The 22,804-nt window shown below is 50.3% G+C and overlaps 1 protein-coding gene across 2 annotated transcripts in view; it reads right to left on the bottom strand.

The window, feature by feature from the left end:
- LOC137641389 (uncharacterized) overlaps window positions 1-22,804 on the bottom strand; it is a 211,212-nt gene that overhangs the window by 60,543 nt on the left and 127,865 nt on the right. For both annotated transcript variants that reach the window (XM_068373907.1, XM_068373906.1), the window contains exons 2-3: window positions 16,180-16,341; window positions 7,608-7,684 (exon numbers count right to left, since the gene is read on the bottom strand). In XM_068373907.1, the coding sequence (XP_068230008.1) occupies window positions 7,608-7,684; window positions 16,180-16,337 (235 nt within the window). In that variant the 5' untranslated portion in view covers window positions 16,338-16,341. The remainder of the gene's footprint in view (window positions 1-7,607; window positions 7,685-16,179; window positions 16,342-22,804) is intronic.

The following is a 22,804-nucleotide window of genomic DNA, read 5'->3' as shown; positions in this document are numbered from 1 at the left end:
GGCTGAAAAATTGATTTGTTCCACTTCGGCCCATTCTAGGAACTCCATCGTGAAACCACTGTTCCTTCGACTTCAGTCCTCCTTGCTTTTTCACGTAGTCCACCACCATGGCGTTGCCGCACACCGGAGCCACGGTGCTTCCCCGGGGTAGGTGGACGAACTCTAGGCACGCCCTTTGCACGGTCCTCATCTCCAGCTTGTTTATGTGCAGGTTCGTCTCCTCGACTTCCCATTTACCTTTTGCCTGTTTGTCGAGAAGATGGGCACCCCAGCCCTCCTTGGTTGCGTCCGTGAACAGGAGCATCTCCGGAGGGTCGGTTGCGAAGGGCATTCCCTTGAGGGTGTTCGTTCTGACGTGCCACCACTCCAGGACTTCCTTCGTCTCCGGGAACAACAGGACTATCTTATGCGGGGAGTCCTATCAATCTTTGCCAGTCCTTGGCTCTCCTGGGCTGGCCCGACAGGAAGGGCCAGAGTATCTGTTTCAGGTTGTCCAGTCTCTCCGCAGAGGGGAAGGCCTTCGCCATACGGGAGTCTAGGACCAACCCTAGGTAGGTCATCCTAGTGGAGGGTATCAGCTGGGACTTCTCCAGGTTGATGATGATACTCAAGACGTTGCAGAACTGCAGGAGCTTCGCGCCTTGCTCCCTCAGTACTTCCTCTGAGGCTGAAAGCAACAACCAGTCATCTAGGTACCGAATCTGGCGGACGCCCTGTTCGTGTGCCCAGTCTGAAACTGTTGCGAAGACCCTCGTGAAGCCCTGAGGGCTGTTGACAGTCCGAAGCAGAGGGTTTTGAACTCCAACGTTTGGGTACTCCATTTTACCCTTAGGTACTTCCTGCTGGAGGGATGGACAGGGACCTGGAAGTAGATGTCTTTGAGGCCTATGGACCTCATGAAGGCCTCCTCCTTCAAGGCCGCTAGGACCGACTTCGGAGTGTCCATCTTGAAGTCGGTGTTGCACACAAATTTGTTGAGGGCTGAAAGGTCTATGACCGGTCTCCAGACCCCTGTCGCCTTCTCCACCAGGAAGAGCCTGCTGTAGAACCCTGGACCCGGTTTCTTGACTGGTTCTACTGCCCCTTTCGCCAGCATTGCCGAGCCTTCTTCCTGCAATGCTGCTACTCTCAAGGGGTCCTTGGGTGCCAACCACTCCGCCTGTTGATCTGGGATCCGAGGTGGGGGTCCGCTAGGAGGGGCAGCCTGTACCCCTCCTTTAATACTGCTACGGTCCACGGATCCGCTCCGTGGTCCCACCATGCTTGCCAAGATCGTTTGAGGCATCCCCCCACCTGAGGCGTCGGCAGAAGTAGGGGGCCTCCCCTCCTATCTCCTTCGAGAGCCGCGGCCTGAACGCCCTCTCCTGGAGCCCGAGTAGGAGGGTCTGAAGGCTAACTGTGGAGTCGAAGCTCCTCTACGGGGGGCAAGGCAAGGGAAAGATTACGTGTGCCAACTTCTACATCCGATGGGCGGACGGAGCCGAAGAGGCACTGGGTAAAGGTGGGGGGGGTCACTCCAGCGGCCACTGAGGCAGGCACTGGAGAGGCAATAGCCCTATTAGACCCGCTAGGGGGAAAACCACTTTGCCTTCGTCACGGATGGAGCCGTCAGGAACGTGGGTAGCCGTCATGGGTCTACCCCCTCCCGGGGAAATCCGTGGGGTTTAAGTACCCTGCCATGTCAGCGGCCGCCTCCGATGCTTGGATGGGGCTGGCTGGGACAATGGCACGGCTGGCTCCATCACGGATGGAGCCGCCGGGATGGAGGTAGCCGTCATGGGTGTGTCAGCGGCCACCTCCAATGCTTGGATAGGGCTGGCCGGGGCGATGGAGCGGCTAGCTCCATCACGGATGGAGCCACCGGGACGGAGGTATCCGTCATGGGTCTACCCCCTCCCGGGGAATCCGTGGGGTGTGAGTACCCTGGTATACAAGCGGTTGACCACGAAGCCTGAATGGAGCTGTCGTGGTACCGGGTATGGATGCCATGCTGCCGGGTCGAGCCAGCGGCTGCCTCCACTGGACGGATGGAGCTCCTGCGGAGATCCATGGAGACGTGGGCTTCCCCGTGCTGGCTGGTTGGTTCCTTCGTTCAGAGCGGGCCATCGAAGAACCGGAGGCCGGGACAAGGCTGCCAGTCCGAAGGGGCGACTCTCTCCGCTGGGCGGGAGAAGTCGGAACCTTCACGGGCTTATGCCTGTCGACCGAGGCCTGGTGCGATGACTTCCGTTGATGATTGGGTCTGCTGGAGGAGACGTACCACGAGGATGGCGAAGGAGCTCTAGGAGCCAGCCAGTGAGGGCCTCTGCTGCACGGGGGTATCTACCAACCTGCTGAGGCCCGAGAGCCAGTCCTCATCCGTCGCGGGCTTCGGTTCGTCCAGCCTGTGGTGCCGTCTGATGAGGGCTAGTACTTTTCTGTATGCGGGAGCCTCGTCCACCGAGCCTTCCGTCGGATGCTCTTCTGCCTGAGAAGGAGCACCTACGACGGGGGGGCCTGCTTGGGGTGAAGGCATCCTTTGTCGTGGTAGGACTTTGGCGGTTCTGGATGGAGGACGGGTGTCGCCGATGGGACGGAGGCCTCCGTCCTGGACTTGTCTCTCCCCATGGAGGACCAAGCTCCTGCGGGCTTCCTCGTGGCTGCTGATTGTCTTTCACGTTCTGGCCGGCCTGTCGAAGTCCTGGAGGCTGGGACACGGCTGCCAGACCGAAGGGGCGACTCCGCTGGGCGGAAGGAGTCGGAACCTTCGCGGACTTATGCCGGTCTGCCAGAGCCTGCTGTAGAGGGCGTACTTCGGAGCGGGAGAACGAGCCCTTGGGAGCCAGCCAGCCAGAGGTACCCGGAACTGCTGAAGCTCCCAGGAGGTGTCTGTGTGGGATGGCGACACGCACCCATTCCTCCCTAGGGGGACGACTTCTTCTGTGCCTCCTTCTGGGAGATCTAGCGTGCCTCCTGTCGCGGTGAGATCTGGAACGGGAACGGGACCTCCTTCTGCGGGACCTCTCTCGCCTCCTCTACTGGTCCCTTGGGGCTCCATCCTCCGAGGAGAAAGAGTATGACTCGAAAGAGGAGCCCAAAGATTTGTAGGGCCGCACCGAAGGGTCCGAGTCGTCCTGCGTGGACGCTCTTCCGTGGGGGACCAGGTCCCGAAGCCCTCTTCCATCCTCAGCGGCGACCTGAAAGGCGTCTTGGGGGGAACCCACGCAATGGGGTCCGACAGCGGGGAAAGCTCCTTCACGGCAGGGCCCTCGGCTGCAGAAGTGACTGAAAAACACGCCAAAGAGGCTGGAGAAGAATTAGGGACATTTTTCCCCCACATGGGGTCATCAGAGGAGACGTGGCCTGCTTGCACCAGGACTCCACCTCCCATACACACTCTCGCCCCTCCCTCAGGCCCCTCACTCGCCTGGAACGATGCCACAACCCCACTATCCTAAAGATCAGACTCTTGGGGAAGGGCCGCGGGCCTCTTCCCCACAACGGACTTACCTCGTCTCCTACTCTGGGTAGGGGAGGGTGGTAGGGAAGCTCGGTCAGACGAGACGCCCGGTGAAGCAAGGGAGGAAGGGACACTCTGCTTCTTAGACGACCTTTTCATCGGCTACTTCTTCTTGGTGCTATACCGCACCCACTCAGACTCCTGGGGAAGAGCAATGGGCCTCTTCCCCACAACTGACTTACCTCGTCCCCTACTCTGGGTAGGGGAAGGTGGCTGAGAAGCTCTATCCGACGAGGCATCGGGAGAAGTAAGCGGCGAGGAGAGGCTCGGCTTCCTATGTGACCTCTTGGACGCCTTCTTCTTGGTGCCGTAGTGCACCCACTGCACCTCGTTCCAGGACTCGCACTCCGGACACGTGGCTGTAGGAGAACATAAGCTGCCCCTACACAACGAACACAGAGAAGGGTAGGAAAGGGTATAGAATGAACACAATGGGTCCACGTGGGGACCGCGTGAGACACAAAGGGGGTCGGGGACACAAAGGGTCGCACTGGGTAAGGAGAGAGCGTCGAGATGTTATCGCAACGCGACCAGAGAACTTACTGGAGATCGAGACCTGAGCAAGCATGCTCTCTGACCCGGGGTTAGCCTCAAGGCGCGTATCACTCCACCTGAGGTTACCCCTCATAGAAAATGGGACTAGGGTAAACTACACAAAACTCTGGTCGGTTGGGAGGAGATCCCAGATACTCCTAAGAAAGTAGTTTGAGGTAAGTACTCCGTGTTGGAACAACTTTCTTTTTGAAAAAAAAAAAAACTAGAACTTATAACCAACTCTTGCTCAACACACATATCTACCAGTCTCTCACCACTCTCATTTTCCCCTGGTACACCATACTTACAATGATACCTTCGACCTCTCCAGCGCCCACTCTAGCATTTAAGTCACCCATGACAACTACATAATTCCTTCTACCCAGTCCTTCTACACACCTAATTAATTCATTCCAGAATTAATTCTGCTCTCCTTCACTTTTCTCACAACCTGGCCCTTCCACGCTAACAAAAGCTCAACATTCTCTACCCAACCTAACACTTACCCACATTAACCTAAAAGATATCTCCTTCCATTCCAATACTTTACCTGTCATCCATTCACTCAGCAATAAAGCCACACTCTCTCTTGCTCTTCCCCTTTCAATTCCAGATACTCTACCAGTCACTTCACCCTTCCCTTTTATCTTTGTCTCACACAAATCCAATACATTCATCCTTATATTCCTAAACATACTTCCAATCTCATATTATACACACACACATGTGTGTATGTATATATGTAAATTTGGAAATCATTTGTATGTTTCCAAGCTATGCAAACCTTAGTTCTTTACTTGGGATATATGTTTCAGCGAGAACTGGATTTTGCCATGAAAACTTTCACACATTGTGAACAACCCTCCACTAATTGAAGGGGAGGGGGGTAAAGAGAGTAAACCAAAATCCACGCTCACACGCTAACACATTGAGCTCTCTTCTCTTTCGATTGCAGGCAGAAATTCTAGGGGGAAGGAGATGGCAGGACCCTGTTTGACTTAAAATTTCAGATGCAATTCTCAATAGCAAATTTACTTTTGAGAGAAGCAATAGGTCTGTCTCTTCTTCAAATGCACAAAAAATTGGCTTATTTTGAAAGTCTTGTAAGATTTTCGAGGATCAATCTATTTGGAAGGTGTTTTAATTCTTTCATTCCACCTTGTTCAAGTACAGTTCTCAGGTCTGGTTTTCAGCGGCTGATTCTCATCTCAATTTGTTGGACAGAAACTTCGTCTTAAATTTCTTATTCCTGATCTAGATATTTATCTCTGGCACCGTCATTCAATTAGTTCATTATTCAAGTTGCATAAGATTTTTCATAATTCTGACCATCCTTTAGATTCAGAACTTCCTGGACAGTACCATCCTCTTCGTAATACTAGGTATGCAGTTAATTCTAATAGTCAGGCCTTCTCCATTATGAGGCTCAATACTACAAATTATTCTTGAAGTTTAATTCCAGCTGTGACCTAGTTGTGGAACAATCGTCCTAAACAGGTAGTTGAATCGGTTAGAACTTCAAAAGTTCAAACTTGCAGTAAATGTTTTTATGATGAACAGGCTGACATAAGTCTTCTTTTCATAGTTTATATATGAATGTTGTTTTAATTTTATTACTGTTCATTAAATATTTTATTTCATTGTTTATTATTTTTCTTATAGTTTATTAATTTCTTTATTTCCTTTTCTCACTGGGCTATTTTTCCCTGTTGGAGCCCTTGTACTTATAGCATCCTCCTTTTCCAACTTGGGTTGTAGCTTGGCTAGTAATACCAATTGCCCAACTCCCCCTTGCAGGGAGATTGAGGACATAAAATATACAGTACACACTTTTCAGACCACAAAACTAATACGGTGCTTACTGGCAGTCGGAAGGAGACCACCTTGCAGTCTATAAATAATGTATCCAAAGAGAAGGGAAGATGAAGGAAGAAAATGTCAGTCATTCTATTGATTCATTCCAGACTACAACCATATAGCTTCTGGCCTCAACAGACTGCTACTAGTCCAGCAGAGGAGCTAAGGTAGCTAAACCACTATTGAGCGACCACCACAGGAACTAAAGTGAATTTATCTAGGGTCCCGTGGGTTACATCTTGCAGGTAATGGTGGCAAGCAAGGTAAAGGTTGATATGGCTAAGAATGATTACTGCTGCTGCAAACGGTCTGTAGACCAAACTGGAGCTACCTCCAAATGAGTAGATGACCAAGGTGCTCACCCTATCGCGAGACTCGCAGACTTGTGATATCCAGGGGTATGGTGGACAGTACTTCCGACTCCAGGGAGTCGTCCGTCATAATCACCAAAATGCTCCGAAAAGCTAGTGCAATTGGTGCCGAGTCACGTACCCCCTTACCAGGCACTCGAGGGGGAGACCACTCAAGGGAGGAAGACCTTTCACACAGGGGAGAGCGTCTTCCATACTCGTAGGGTTAAGGTTTGATTGAAACCTCAGGCTGAGCACTCAGCGCAGTTGGAACTCTGAAGAGAACCAGGCTGCAATTCTTCAGGACTTGCAGAGGAAGTATCCACTGGAAGGACAAGAACAACTGGAAGGGACTCCCCTCCAGTGGCTTCGTGGGAAAAGTCTAGACCAACCCCTACGAAGGTAGCTGTGCACTCCTGCTGTGCCCCAAGCTTCAACATCAACAATTGTTCCTTAGTGGGAACCCAAATGCCCCAAGGAAGGCCACAACTGATGTAGCACATCAAGAAAGCTAGACTCCTTATGGGGAGAAGGCTGTCCGGGGATTAAACGGTCATCATACTCATCCGATCAGCTTCCTGAAGAGGGCGAATGGAAAAAGGAAGGTGGGAGAGTATGAGCCGCAGGAACATGAAGTCGGGACTGCTTCGACGTCAAGGGTGGACTCAAGGCGAAGAATTCCTTTTAGACTTCTTCTACCACTCCCACTAGGAGCATGACAACTCCTGACACTTGGCGCAAGATGAAGCCAACGTGCACGAGTGTCGTCAGCATGAAAGGCAAAGTCAGTGAGGATCTGTCTCCATCGCTGACAAAGTTGACGCAAGGGCAGCCCAAAATGCCAGGACAACCCCACAAATTAGCAGTCCTCAATATCCAAGCACTCCTAAAAATAAAAATAAAATTTCTCAAGTATTATAGCCAGTTAAATAGAAATACTATAACCAGAAGAAAGAGAAGATAAGTCTGCACCTGATTGAAGCCAAAACAAAGTGAAGAGAGCACACTGGACGAGTTTGTGTACTGGGAGGTTGGTCTACCACCCCTTAACTAGCAGAGGGTTGTTAACACCTTGTGTGAAAGTTTTCATGGCTAAATCCAGCTCACACTGAAACATATATCCTAAGTAAAGAACAGAGGTTTGTATTTGTGAAGGTATAAACTAATAATACATTGCTGGTGACACTTCCACAGCAATAGTAAATACTGTATAACACCAATTTAGTAATGAAATATACAACAGGTAGTACTGCCTATCAGTTGCTCTAATAAAATCATTGTTTTATGATAAAATACTTGATTCTCACTACTCGGATATCTTTCCCCATAGCTCTTCATAACACGAAAGAAAAGTCAGGTTTACTCACATTGTCCTCGCCTGATAAATTCTTCTTTTCTATCACAAGAATATGGATAGATATGTTCTTCTTTGTTAACATCTTGGCTATAATAAAAGAAAATATCCTTTTAGTAAGATAAGAAGTGCTAATTTATTTCAAAACATAAAATTACCATAATGACATTTAATATGGCTATTTTCAAAGTAAATTTTTTAATTAAAAAAAAAAACTAATTATAATAACATGAATAAATCCCACATGTTAGATTTTTAAAAATATAACATTTCGTTTTCTTAGTACAAACAACCAACCTTTAATAGATACAGCCCAACTTTCTTAATGACAAAACCCGAGATATCTGGCTTGTATGACAAGCAAAAAGGAATCAGAGGTTATAAGGAGGCTTTTTGCCCATACCAAAAGATCTCAAGTATCCAGTAACTGTCAGCTGGCTGTGAGAATAGGTGGAGTAGGAAATAAGCAGCTCCAATTAACCCTTTTACCCCCAAAGAACGTACTGGTAAGTTTCACAAAACTCATCCCTTTACCCCCAAAGGACGTACTGGTACGTTTCACAAAACTCATCCCTTTACCCCCATGGACGTACCGGTACGTCCTTGCAAAAAACTGCTATTTGTATTTTTTTTTGCATATTTTTGATAATTTTATGAGAAACTTCAGGCATTTTCCAAGAGAATGAGACCAACCTGACCTCTCTATGACAAAAATTAAGGCTGTTAGAGGAATTTAAAAAAAATATACTGCAAAATGTGCTTGAGAGAAAATAACCCTTTGGGGGTTAAGGGTTGGAAATTTCCAAATAGCCTGGGGGTAAAAGGGTTATGAGTAATAGATTTGTCATGCAGAAACAATGATTGAGCTTTTGACAAATTTAGAGCATCAGAAAAGCATTCAAGTACTTATAACCCACATATCAAATTACGCAAGAGATAACGAATATATGAAAACCAGGCTTACTCACTGACATAAAAGATCTGGTCATACAAAACACCTGGGATTAAGAACAACCACTTTCAATCATGGAAACACCTAAATGGGCAAAGATCCTGTTGTATTAGAATAGTTTTCATCTGCATAACAGAAGCATATTTCCACAAAGCAAGATAGGAAAGATAACGAGCTTAGTTCAAATGCCATACACTTTGTACAACTATCTTGCAAACCACGTACCATGTTAAACACTAAGTACGTGTATATTTTATTCCACAAAGCCAAATATTAATTACGCTGATGAGTGAGAATCATACCAATACCATCAAATCAATTCTATACTAAACATGACAAATTCAAAGATAATTTGTATTTTTCCTAACCATACAAACCTTAGCTATTTACAAAGGGGTATTACTTTTAGCGTAGCTGAAATGGCGAGCCATTAGAATTTAACGAGGGTGTATTACCCCTGCGCTAGTTAGCGGGGGGAGGGGGGGGGGTATGGGAGTGGTAGCTAGCTACCCCTCCTCCCCCTCACACACAGGTGAATACTCACTTTCACTTAGAGGTAGGACTTGTCTTGGGGGACAGGGCTGGCGGGCAAATATGTGTAAATAGCTAAGGTTTGTATGGTTAGGAAAAATACAAATTATCTTCGAATTTGTCATTTGTTCCGTAACCGAAATACAAACCACGCTATTTACAAAGGGTGACTTATCCCTTAGGAAGGGTGGAAAGTCCCCAGCCATACTGGCTTTGGCTTTACCCGGGGACTCAGAATCCGAGTGAGTCGCACTCGAGAAAAGGAGTCCCTGCACCTCACAAGTTCCTTGCTCCGCAAGGAACCATGTGGCCTACGTAAGCTTGTGTGTGAAGGAAGAAGTGTGACCCGTCCTAGGCAGTTGACCTGGAGTTCCAGAAGGAACTCTGGGTTAGGACGTTCCCAATACCACCTCGTCAGGGTATGGGGGACGCGACAGTATTGACTCAATACTCGGAACACAAGGAAGCATGGTTTACCTGCAGAGGTTCGAGGTCAGCTATGCAGAGACCAGGATGCTGCTTCCCCGTAGAGGGGATGATGAAGAAAGAAGTAAGGGCCAGACATACTTCTTTCGTTCATGCAGACTAAAACCTGATAACAATGCCCTCAACCTTCTGCTACCTGTCCAAAAAGGAGCCTGAGGTTAGACCAGCTGTTGTGTAGCCACCACAGAGCGATAGAAAACGTATCGAGACTCCTGTGGGTCACGCCCTGCAGGAAGCGGGCTGCGAAGGTCATTAGACGCTTCCAGACTCCAGCTTGTAGCACCTGCGTCACAGAGTAGTATTACTCGAAGGCGAGGGACGTTGCGATGTATCCAACATCGTGATGTAGGGCGACGTGACGGGGGAGGGTCTGAAGACAGGTCGAGATGAATGTCCTTGAGTCCGGGCTGAAGAGGTATACTGGTGACTCTCCCCCATGTCCTCCTTGTGCTCCCAAATCGGCTGCAACTGAGGACAAACTGCAGCTGTTCCCAGCGCTAACCTCTCGATTCCTTACTGGCAAGAAAGAGAAGGTCTTGGGACATCAGATACAGAATGGAGACTTGAAATCTTGAATGAATCGGACGAAGGGCCGGGACCCTCAGATTCTGAGTCTAGCCAACAACTCAGGAGCGAGCCTGAATGTTGCCTTCCCCTCTTCCTTAGAAAGGGGGGAATAGTAAGAGACCAAGAAGATTGCTTACACACTGGCCGTGGCCAGAGTGAGCAGAAGACCCAAGGCGGAATACAATCCGAGGCCTGTCGTAAAAGGGTCTTGAGAAGATCTCTTAAAGGACTAAAAGTCCGAGCCATGCTCCAAGTTGGAGGTCTTCCTCAGACTAGGGCAGGGACAATCGTAGCTTCGCACGAGCGAGGATAGATCCAGCGGGCAGGAAAAAGTTATTCCTTTAAGCCTGAAGGTCAGGGAAAGCCTGAGCGACAGGCTTCATTGCCGAGAGCGGAAAGGAGTTTCCTCCCGCCGAAAGGCAATAAGACCGTTATTGCTGGAGAAGAGGCCTCAAGGGAAGAGGTATATCTCCCACGGCACCAACCACCTTAGACTCTTCACTTTGCCTGGGAGACCCCTGTGGATGACTATCGCAGATGACGCGACCTCCGTACCGCGACTGTAGCGGGTTGTCTCTTCTAGAGGAGGAAGAGTAGTGTCTCCAGGCATGAAGCCGAAGCGACGCCCCGGTTCGGGAGAGATGTCGCAGTGTGGTTGCTTGAGTAGTCTGCGCCGTGGGAGAAGCTCTCCCGGGAGTTCCGTCAGGGGAAGCAGAGGGTCCAGAAACCGTTCTGCGCATAGTCCCAGTGGAGCTCTCCCATTGAAAGGTTGACAGACAACCTGGTCTTGTTGAGACCCATTGTCCACAGACAAAAAGGAGGGAAGACGCAGGCGTCGAAGTTGTCCCACCATCACCGGAATGCATCTTGCCAGAGTCTCGGGGTCTGAGACTGGGGGGAAGACTAGCGGAAGCTTGAGGTTCCAAGCTGTCGCGATCAGGTCCCCCAGACCAGCCTTGCTGGTTACCCAAGGTCAAAGACCCCCAGGTACACTCTCTCTATGAGGCTTTGCTCGGATAGTCAGAGAAACATTCCCCTGCCTGGAATGAGAGAGCCGATGGTGGTATTGAGAGAATCTCAATCATCCCGGTATCTCTACTGCAAGATGTGAAGGTGTGAAAATGCGTCCCCTGCTGGTTAGAATGAAGTCGACGCGCAACGGGGCGACTCGGCAGGAGCTGTAGGATCTGAAGAGGGGCCAGACTAAGGCCCCTAAGCCTGCCTGAATGATGGAGAGGTATCCTTCAGGTCTTGACCATAGGCCTGGACCGGAACATGCCCCCCCCCCCCCCTTTCCTTTGACGAGTCCGAGAACCGCATCAAGAATGTGGGGAAAGGACGAGAATATCCACTACCATCAAGAGGCTCCATAGGTCAACACCCATTGCACGTCTAATAGTTCCGCTGGTCCCATAGGGCCAGGGAGTCCGGTTAAACATTGCCTGAAGCCACCGGAACTTGGATCGCCCCACATGGAACTTATCCTGAGGCGACCGTTCGGACTATAGACGGGTCAATGAGGAAAGAAGAACTAGGAAACGTTCCAAGGTAGGGCTGAAAGCTCTGCTTGACTGAGAACAGGTACTGCGACTCTCCTCAATCTTGCCACAGTCAACCGAAAGGAAGGCTCGGAGGATGTGGTAACAGAATCTAGCGTCCCCAGGTGGTCACCCATCCAAGTACCGACGTTGCTTAACCTCGCTGGACGGACGAGAAGCGGGGTTTCCAATGTGGTAAGGCGGTTGACTCAATATCATGGCCAGATACTCCAGATGTTGAGGCAGAGGAAGAGAAGGCTCCAAGCAAAATACCATGAGCCCACACTCGTGGTAAGCATCCGGAAGCTTGTCCCGGCGCTGAAGAAGGTCGAAACCCGAGCCTACCGGAGTTGACCAGCCCTCCAAACAGCAGAGGAGGCGGAAGCCTGCACCTGAGCGGCCAAGAGGAAGGCAGGGAGAGTTCTCTGGGGAAACAAACCTGCTATGCCACGGCGGGATAGCCACACTGCATCATAAGCAGGAATACTTGCAGTCTAGGCTGAATTCGACGAGCACCCTGGAAGATGGATGGAATGGAAACTGAAAGTACCCGTCCTTCCGATCCAGGGTTTAAGGAGTCCTGTCGCCTCGTTACCAGTCTGATCGATTCTGCTGGTCTACGCTGGCCGAAGTTTGTTCGACAAACTTGATCAGGGCTGAGAGGTCGACTATGGACATCCCCTCTCAGATCCTTCCTTACAAGAAAGGATCGACTGAGGGGGCCGGGGGAGAAGCCGTCGATGATCCTAAGGAAGACCTTCGCCTAAGGTATGGATCATTCTGCCCAACCGGGCAACTCTGCTGACGCTATGGCATAGAGGTTCAGAGACACTGAATTCGCTGACAGAGACGGCAGGCGCGATATCCTTGGCTACTCACAGAGATTGTGCGGGAATGGGCATCGGGAAGCTGTCATTCGGATGAGTAACCTTAAGCATCCTCCCAGCGAAAAACCTGCAATCCTAGAGTTCGTGAACTCCTTTTAGGACTATGCCCCCCCGGGGGAGTCTCCCGTGCCATCTGTTCCTGACAGGAGGAAACTGCAATTGGACACCTTGTCCCAGTTGTCGTAGCCGATAACTTAGGCCGACGTGGTTGAAAGAAAAGGGCGCTGGAGCCCTGCAGAGTCTGGAAGAAAGCGCCTTGGAAGAGTGAAACCGGAAGTCGATTTACTCCGCACAGCAGCTGTCCAAGTCTCTGTCCTTGGGCACAAACAAACTCTTCTCAAGGATGGAAGGGTGTCTGAGGTCGTCGACCTCCACAGATGAGACACCCGAAGGAAGCCCTCAGTCAGCGCGTCCAGATGGTACAACATCGAGCTTGTCCGCAAGTTAGATACTTAACGACGAAAGGCCAAGGTGCCTGAGCTCGAGAGGAGGAAAGTACCCTTGATCTTCCTGTAGCTTCCTTGAACCAAACCTCGGGCCGTAACCGAGGAGGGAAAGAACCTGGTAAGCTCCCAGAGGAAGAGGTAAGCAGTCACCCCTTGTCCGATGGAGAAATCTCGAACGGAAAGCCCCCCCCGCCAAAAATCCTTCCAGGGAATGACGGGGAAGGGCTAACCCAGGTTCAGGAATAGAGGAGTGTTGCTCAGATCTCCCTTAAGTTTCTCCTATTGTTGCAAGTGCCATGCTCTGTGTTTACGGGGTGAGGCAGTGTTCTGGAAATACGCTCCAGAAGAACTCGCCAGGCTGGTCATGCTGCGAAAACCCCATTGGGAATCGTGGTCGCAATTGCCCTGGAGTTCGCGCGACGGGAATTCCTGGTGGTCGGCGAGCGATAACCCATAGACGAGCAATGGATACTGCAACAAATAAGCCGACATTTGTGCGAAGAAACACTTTAGATTCGCGCGATGGAAAAACCGTCGGTTCGCGCGTGGGCGAACATTGGAGAGCATGAGCGTAGACGTGCAGGCACGTGGGCGTGTGGGCGCGCAGGCGAGTGGTCGTGCGGTTATACGGCGAGCGGTCGCGCGGTTGCACGGCGAGCGGTCGCGCGGTTGCACGGGCGAGCGGTCGCGCGGGCGAGCGGTCGTGAGGGTGGGCAGGTGGATGAGAGCGAGTCCGAGGCGGCGAACGCAAGCGTTAGCGCGATGGCGAGGAAACGCGCTGCCGCGTGGGCAAGGAGGACCGCTGGCGATATGGATCAACAAGCGATCGGTGGTGAGCTGGTGAGCGCTAACGCGCAGGTTGGCGATGGCGCGTTGTGTTATGCCGACGCGATGGTCGAGCAGTATGCGCAGGTGAGCGATCGTGCGTTGGCGAGCAGTATGCGAAGGTGAGCGATCGCGAGCAGTGATCAGTATGCGCAGGGTCGCGTGATGGTGATCAGCATGCCAGGGTCGCGCGATGGCGATCAGCATGCGCAGGTCGGCGGTCGCGCGATGGCGAACAGCATCTGCAGGTGGGCGATCGCGCGATGGCGAACAGCATACGCAGTTGAGGGTCGCGCGATGGTGATCAGCATGCGCAGGGTCGAGCGATGGTGATCAGCATCCGCAGGTGTGCGGTCGCGCGATGGCGATCAGCATCCGCAGTTGAGGGTCGTGCGATGGCGATCAGCATCCGCAGTTGAGGGTCGCGCGATGGCGATCAGTATCCGCAGGTGAGGGTCGCGCGATGGCGATCAGCATCCGCAGTTGAGGGTCGCGCGATGGCGATCAGCATCCGCAGTTGAGGGTCGCGCGATGGCGATCAGCATCCGCAGTTGAGGGTCGCGCGATGGCGATCAGCATCCGCAGTTGAGGGTCGCGCGATGGCGATCAGCATGCGCAGGTGAGCTAGTAGCTGGCGAACCATGTTCCTTCAGAAGTGTTGGAGAACGTTGGCGTGCCGGCTGTAACACACGTGGGCGATCCGGAGATCGCTGGCGAGCTGATGATCGCTGGCGAGCTGATGATCGCTGACGAGCTGATGATCGCTGGCGAGCTGATGATCGCTGGCGAGCTGATGATCGCTGGCGAGCTGATGATCGCTGGCGAGCTGATGATCGCTGACGAGCTGATGATCGCTGACGAGCAGAAGGCTACGCGTGGAAGCCTGCGCAAAGAAGAAGAGTCCTTGACCCCGACCTGAACCGAAGTTCTAGATCGCAAGGGCGAACGTGGGCGCACAGGGCGCGTTGGAAGAGACTGGTCAGCCAGTGACCTAAAAGGAGCAATCCTCCGAAGAGGAGCTCCTGCAGTTGCCCAGCCCCTTGAGCGAAACTGCAGGTGCGACCGCTCAGCACCAAGAGCATAGTCGCACGAGAAAAAGGCAAGAGAAGAACCCCCCAAAAGGGGAAAAACTCAAGCCTGGACAGGAAAAACTTCCCTCGGAAGGAAAGTTACCCGCCCAAGGATGCAAGCCTCCTGAGTTCTAAAATGAACTGGAGAGCTGTCCGTCGTCACGGGAGTACTACCAGTAGAAGGAGACACGCCCCTGACGAAAATACAAGGGGGGAGGCAGCAACAGCCGAATCCCCAGGACTCAACCAGACAGCTCACACCGTTGCTATATTACAGAAACGAACTAGATCGGTAACTGTAAAAAAATAAAACAAATAATATTAGTACACATTCATTCCCCCGGGAAGGCTCCGAAGAGGAATCCCGAGGGAAAGGAACAAGAATTACACAACAGGCACGTGCCCTCACAACCACTTACACTCGCGGAAGGAGAGCTGTAACCAAAACAGAATTATAACAATTATAATCATGTAACTATGTAATTATGAAATTTAAAAATGAATGAACACTAAAGAAAGAACGAAAACCCCGAAAGGAATCGTTCTACAAGCTGAAAAACAAAAAACAACTACAATTAGATTCATAACTAATTGAGACAAACGTACGGCGTAGCAACCCCCCACACGGAAAGGAAGCTAGGCTACAAGGCCGTAGTAACACGTAGTAAAAGGGTGAACGACCTCAAGAGAGAGAGAGAGAGAGAGAGAGAAAGACTTAAGTCAAACTCGATCGCCACCCATACAATTACGCCGTGGTGGCCTAACTACCGAGGGCTCCACGTAGATATCGTACACTACACACACAAATCTGAAAAGGAAACTTACTCATTTCTATACTCAAATATATATACAAACATGAAAACATGTTTACATATATATTGAGTAAATGAAAAGTAAGCGATTAAGTAAAGACAAAACTAATAATGGCTGCCAAGCGAGGACCAAGACAGAGACGTCTGTCACAGTCCGAGCCAAAAGTGAAAGTGAGTATTCACCTGTGTGTGAGGGGGAGGAGGGGTAGCTAGCTACCACTCCCCTACCCCCCCCGCTAACTAGCGCGGGGGTAATACACCCTCGTTAAATTCTAATGGCTCGCCATTTCAGCTACGCTAAAAGTAATACCCCTTTGTAAATAGCGTGGTTTGTATTTCGGTTACGGAACAACTCACTTTTACCAGATTCTTAAGTGGTATATATACTTTCTGAAATACATATATAAAAAACAATAAAAGATTACCGATACTGTAGTGTATGAGAAAGATATGCAATCAATATCAACTTACAATTCATTTTCATGGAAAAACTTTACTACTGCAACCGGAGGTTTGCGTAGTCCTTCTACAAATTCTGGGGGACACTTTTCCAAGGTTGTGATTGTCCCAGGCCACCAAGTCTGTCCCAAACGAACCCACACTACGGATCCATATTCTAAGTGACTCATATTTCTGGAAGAAAAAATAAAACATTTTATCTTTAAATTTTACATTATAATCCATATAAGATAAACAAAGCTTTTAAAGACAAAAAAGTAACTACACATAGAAAAACCAAGAGAAGAAAATATGGCAGTCTTCATAAAATATGGTCTCTAATTTTTTCAAACTTCCTTTCAATTATTCATCTACCAATTGACAAAAATCATACTGATACCTATAGTTTTAATATAAGGATACAATAGGACTGCAGCAAAAAGGACAACAAACAGAATCTTAAAAACTATCTGATTTTAAAATCATTGAAAATCTTATATTACTTAATATTACTATTATCAATATTATTATTATCACTATTACTATCATCATATTAATTGGAAAAGCAGAATGCTACAAGCCCAAGTGATCCAACAGGAAAAGTAGCCCAGTGCAAAAAGGAAAGAGACAAGTATCTAATAATCCAATCCATAAAACATAAAATACATTAAAATCAGTAAAAATATTGAATATAATCTGTGAAACAAGACATGTTTGAGCATCTGAAGTTACATTGCTTCCGCTACCAAATTTGGAAGAACATTCCACAATCTAGTTACTTCTAGATTACCGTGTAGTATTGAACCTTATGCTGGAGAAAACAAAACTGTAGATGTAACAGCATACCTAGAACTACGTACTGGATGGTACAGTCTGGGAAGATCTGAATCCAAAGTACTGTGATCAGAATTATGAAAAATCTTATGCAACAAGTACAAAAAAAACGACTGACAGACATGCCAGAGATTAATATTCAGATCAGGGATAAGGAATTTAACAGACCACAAGTTTTAGTCCAACAAATGCAACTCTTATCCACCAGTATTCCTAATTCTCCTCTAGGAGTACACAAGAAGTTATCTACTTTGACCCTACCTGAGGGAATGGGAAGGTCCTATGTCGTTGTGCGTCTTACATCCGTGGCCTTACTAGTAACCAAATTTGCGCTCTCAGAAGATGAGCGTAGGGGTGACCGTACACATGAATGGTAGCATAATTGTAAAAAAGACTGCACATGAAGACTGATGAGGATGGCAGGACAAATTTACACATGTAGGGCTATCCACTAAAGACTAAGCTCATGATGATCTTGCATACACAGACAGGAGAGCTTGTGGGCCCAACCACTTAAAGTCCTCGTGTTGAGCTGTCTTCTTCTTTGGCATTAGCAGAGTGAGTCGGGGAGATTCCTGGAGCAGCACTGTCTCTTGCACAGGGAGAGAGATGGTAGCAGTCACACATACACAACTTCTATCAACGTCTTCGAACATGACAATTTCGTAGGTAATTTATATTTTTCCTAACTATACAAACCTTAGCTATTCAATATGGGTTATTACTTTCGGCGTAGCTGAAATGATGAGCCATTAGAATTTTAACGAGGGTTTACTACCCCACCGCTAGTTAGCGAGGGGGTAGGGAGGGTAGCCTGCTACCCCCCCCCCACCCCTAACTCACACCTGTGCTGAGCTCACTTTGCTTAGAAGTAGGACTTCACGGGGGATAGGGCTGGCGGGCAAGTTTGATTAAATAGCTAAGGTTTGTATAGTTAGGAAAAATACAAATTACCTACGAATTTGTCATTTGTTCCATAACTGAAATACAAACCACGCTATTTAATATGGGTGACTCACCCCTTAGAAAGGGTGGTAAGTCCCAGCCAGTACTAGCTTTTGGCTTTGCCCGGGGACTCAGTATCTGAGTGTGTCAGCACTCAACAATTAGGAGTCCCTGCACCTCGCTAGAACCTTGCTACGCGAGGGCTGCGGCCTACGTAAGCTGTGTGTGAGGGTCTGAAGTGTGACTCGTCCTAGGAAGTTGACCTGTAGTCCCTTAGAAGGAAACTTTAGGCTAGGACTCTCCCAATACCATCTCGTCAGGGTATGGGGATGTGACAGTATTATCTTAATACTCGGAACACAAGGAAACATGGTTTACCTGCAGTGGTTTGAGGTCAGCTGTGCAGAAAACCCAGGATGCTGCTTTCCCCAAGAGAGGAGGGGATGAAGAAAAGAGTAAGGGCCAGACAAATCTTTTCATTCATGCAGACTAAGACCAGGTAACAATGCCCTTAACCTTCTGCTACTTGTCCCCTAAGGAGCCTGAGGTTTTAAACCAGCTGTTGTGCAGCCACCACAGAGCCGATAGAAAACGTATCGAGCCTCCTGTGGGTCACATCGTGCAGGTAGTGGGCTGTGAAGGTCATCTGATGCTTCCACACCCCAGCTTGAAGGACCTGCGTCACTGAGAAATTTCTCTTGAAGGCCAGGGACGTAGCTACGCCCCTGACATCATGTGCTCTAGGGTGACATGACGGAGGAGGGTCTGGATTCAGGAACAGATGGATCACCCTACGAATCCATGCCGAGATGGTGTTCTTGGTGACCCTCCTCTTAATCCTCCCAGTGCTAACAATGCTTGCACCTGGGGACGGACTGTAGCCGTTCTTCTGAGATATAACCTCAGACTCCTTGCTGGGCACAATAGGAAAAGGTCTGGGACATCTGTTACAGAACGGAGACTCGAATCCGGAAGGAGTCAAACTGAGCGCCCGGCACCCCCTGATTTTGAGTCTTAACAACAAACTCAGGGACGAGTTTAAACATTACCTTCCCCCCATACCCTTGCATGGGCAATGTCATATGAGAGACCATGAAGTTCGCTGACTCGCTTGGCTGAAGCCAAAGCTAGTAAGAACACCGTCTCCCAAGTTAGGTGGCGAACTGAAGCCTGGCGTAATGGTTCATAGTGAGGTCTCTTAAGAGACCTAAGAACTCGAACCACGTTCCATGGAGGAGGTCTCACATCCGACTGAGGGCAGGTAAGTTCATAACCTCGTATGAGTAGGGAAAGTTCCAGCGAGGAAGAAAAGATCATTTCTTTGAGCCTAAGGCAAGACTTAAGGCCGAGCGATAGCCTTACATCGCCGAGACTGAAAGGCGCCTTTACTTCCCGCAAATACACGAGGAACTCCGCTATTGCCGGAATAGTGGCATCGAGTGGAGAGATACCCCTTCCAAGACACCAACCACAGAAGACTTTCCACTTTGCCTGGTAGATAGATGCGGATGATTTTCGCAGATGTCTAGACATCCTAATCGCAACTTGTTGCGAAAATTCCTCTCTCAGCGAGGAGATGCTGGATAGTCACCAGGCGTGAAGTCGTAGCGAAGCTACAGCTTTGTGGAAGATGCTGGCATGTGGTTGTCTGAGTAGATCGTGTTGTGGAAGGAATTCTCTCGGAAGTTCCGTTAGGAATTGCAGAAGGTCCAGAAACCATTCCGCGTGATGCCATAGCAGAGCTATGAGGGTCATTGAAAAATTGACCGATATTCTGGTCTTGTTGAGCACCCTCCTCATCAGACAGAACGGGGGAAAGATGTACACATTGATGTTGTCCCCACGTTGTTGGGAGGCATCTTGCCAGAGCGCCTTGGGATCCGGGACTGGGGGGAAGTACAGTAGAATCTTGAAGATCAGCGCTGTCGCGAACAGATCCACAGTCGAGGAACCCCACAAAGTCAGGACTTTGTTGGCTACTAGATGACACAAAGACCACTCGATACTCACTATCTGAGACACTCTGCTTAGATTGTCAGCGAGCACATTCCTCTTGTCTGGAATGAAACGCTCCGATAGTAGAATCGAGCGGACTTCGGTCCATCTCAGTATCTCTACTGCAAGATGAGATAGCTGCTTCGAAAAGGTACCTCCTTGCTTGTTGATGTAAGCCACTACTGTGGTGTTGTTGCTTATTACCACCACAGAGTGACCTGCCAGGTATTGTTGGAACTGCTGAAGGGCCAACAAACCGGCCTTCATCTCTAGACGATTTATATGGAGGCACTTTTCTGATTCTGACCACAGGCCTGAGGTCCTGTGGTACAGAACGTGGGCCCCCCCTTTCTTTGAGGCGTCCGAAAACAGCATTAAATCCAGGGGAAGGATGAGATGATCCACTCCTCTTCGTAGGCTCTCGTCTGTCACCCACCACTGGAGGTCCGTCCGTTCCGCAGGACCCATAGGGATCATGACGTCCGGGGAATCGCAACCTTGATTCCACCGGGACTTGAGCCGCCACTGGAGAGATCTCATCCTGAGGTGATCGTTGGGAACTAGACGAGCCAAGGATGAAAGGCGACCAAGGAGACGTAACCACGATTGGGTTGGAAGCTCTTCTCGACTGAGGAAAGGGCTTGCGACCCTTCTCAGCCTTGCTATCCTGTCGTCTGATGGGAAGGCTTTGTGGAGATTGGTGTTTATAATCATGCCTGGGTAAACCAGTCTTTGAGTGGGAAGCAGAGTGGACTTCTCGAGATTTACCATGATCCCCCGATCCTGGCAAAGTCCTAGAAGTTTGTCTCGGTGTCGAAAAAGGGATGACTCCGAGTCTGCTAGGATCAGCCAGTCATCCAGTTAACGGAGGAGACGGACGCCGATCCTGTGTGCCCACGATGATATTAGGGTGAACACTTCTGGTGAAACCCTGTGGTGCTGTGGAGAGACCGAAACACAGCACCTTGAACTGGTACCCCTTGTGGTCTAGGCTGCATCCTAAGTACTTCCTTGAAGACGGATGGACTGGGATCTGGAAGTACCTGTCCTTCAGATCCAGAATACACATGAAGTCTTGCGGCTTCACTGCAAGACTGACCGTGTTTGCGGTCTCCATGCTGAACGGAGTTTGCTTTAATCTGGACCTCTGCCCTAAAGGCCCGCCCCCTTGCTGATCCCATGGCAAGGTAGCTAAATGACACCGGATTCGTCCTCAGGGGAGGTAGAGATGTTGTGAACGGGACGCGATATCCCTGACTGATTACGGAAATTGTCCAGGATCGGCCCCGAGTTGCTGCCACCTGTCTGCGCAACCTTGTAGGCATCCTCCCACTGCGGACATGCAGGGGGACTGCCAATTCTAGCGTTTGCAGCCTCGGCAGCTCCCTCTAGGATTCTTCCCTCCCCTGCAGGACTTCTTGCCTTTCTTGTCCTTGACTGGAAAGGGCTTAGACACCACTGTCTTCGCTGCCGTTGTCTTGGTGGGACGTGGCTGCTGGGGTGCTGGAGGTTTATAGGGCTTGAATGTCAAAGCCCTATGTAGGAGGGAGTCTTGGTGACTTCCTCCACCTCTCAGCAGCCTGCTCCACGTCCTTAGGCTCAAACCGGTTCGTTCCCATAACGGAAGAATATCTGAGCCTGTAGATTCCGGTGCTAGGGGCCTCCCGGAATTGTCTTGGAGTCCTTTGACTCCCTACTGGGAGGGATGCAGGACTCCAACAATGACGGAGGCAGGCTCTTCTCCACCCTTATTCGAGAAGACTTTACCGCGCGAGGTGGGGTTTCCCTCAATGGTGTGATGGGGGAACGTCTCACCTCACGTGACTCTCCTGAGGACGGGAAATCTTCGTCCGAAGGGGAGGGAGAAAAGTCTGAGGGGGGAGGGTGCCTGCCTCGAAGACTTATGAGGAGACAGCTTCGTCCTCGGAGAAGTTACCGCGTCCGAAACTCCTCTTTTCCTCTTCAGGGAAAAGAGGAATGCAGCCAAGGATTTGTGGCCCAACTCAGAGAGAACAGGCTTGAAAGCCTATGCTACCGGTCGATTAGAGCCCCAAACCAGGGCTGCCGGCCGATGGCTGCGCTGTCAGACACTCCCTCTGGAGGGGGAGTCGCCTGTAAGAAGAAAGAAGATAGGTAAGAAATGTCCCTGGACCTTTTTGGAACTTTTCCCGCTGCCGGCAAGAGCGCTGTTCTGTGCTTGCGGGGGGGGGGTGGGGGGGAATGTGGTAATGGTGCCCTTACTGCGCGTTGTCCGGCAGCCTCGCGCGTGGGAGGGTATTGGCGATTGCGCTGGGGAGCTCGCTAGCGCTCGCGCGATGGGGAATACCCGGGGCTCGCGTGCACGCGCGCGGGCGAGACTTCATAGAGTGCGCAGGGATCAGATTGACGTGCAGGATCAGAATGTAGAGCCCGTGCGGGCCAGAATGTTGGCAAGCGCGCGCGCGTACGAGTTTGTTGGCGTGCGCGCGGAAGACCATCGGTACCCGCGCGCGGAAAAGATCGTCGGCGCTTGCGCGCCTAAGAAGATCGTCGGCGCTTGCGCGCGTAAGAAGATCGTCGGCGCTTGCACGCGTAAGAAGATCGTCGGCGCTTGTGTGGATCGTTAGCGCTTGCGCGCATAAGAAAATCGTCGGTGCTTGCTCGCGTAATAAGATCGTTAGCGCTTGCGTGCGTAAGAAGACAGGCGAGAGCGCGCGCACGCGCGAAGGTAGTGGTGCGCGCGCGGGAAACCATCGGTACCCGCGCGCGGACGATCGTCAGCGCTTATGCGCGTAAGAAGATCGTCAGCGCTTGCGCGTAAGAAGATCGTCGGCGCTTGCGCGCGTAAGAAGATCGTCGGCGCTTGCGCGCGTAAGAAGATCGTCGGCGCTTGCGCGCGTAAGAA

Source organism: Palaemon carinicauda, chromosome 5 (genome assembly GCF_036898095.1).
Source record: "Palaemon carinicauda isolate YSFRI2023 chromosome 5, ASM3689809v2, whole genome shotgun sequence".
NCBI classification, from domain to species: domain Eukaryota; kingdom Metazoa; phylum Arthropoda; class Malacostraca; order Decapoda; family Palaemonidae; genus Palaemon; species Palaemon carinicauda.
The sequence above is the reverse complement of the archived record's forward strand: the minus strand, read 5'-3'. Positions and strand labels throughout refer to the sequence as shown.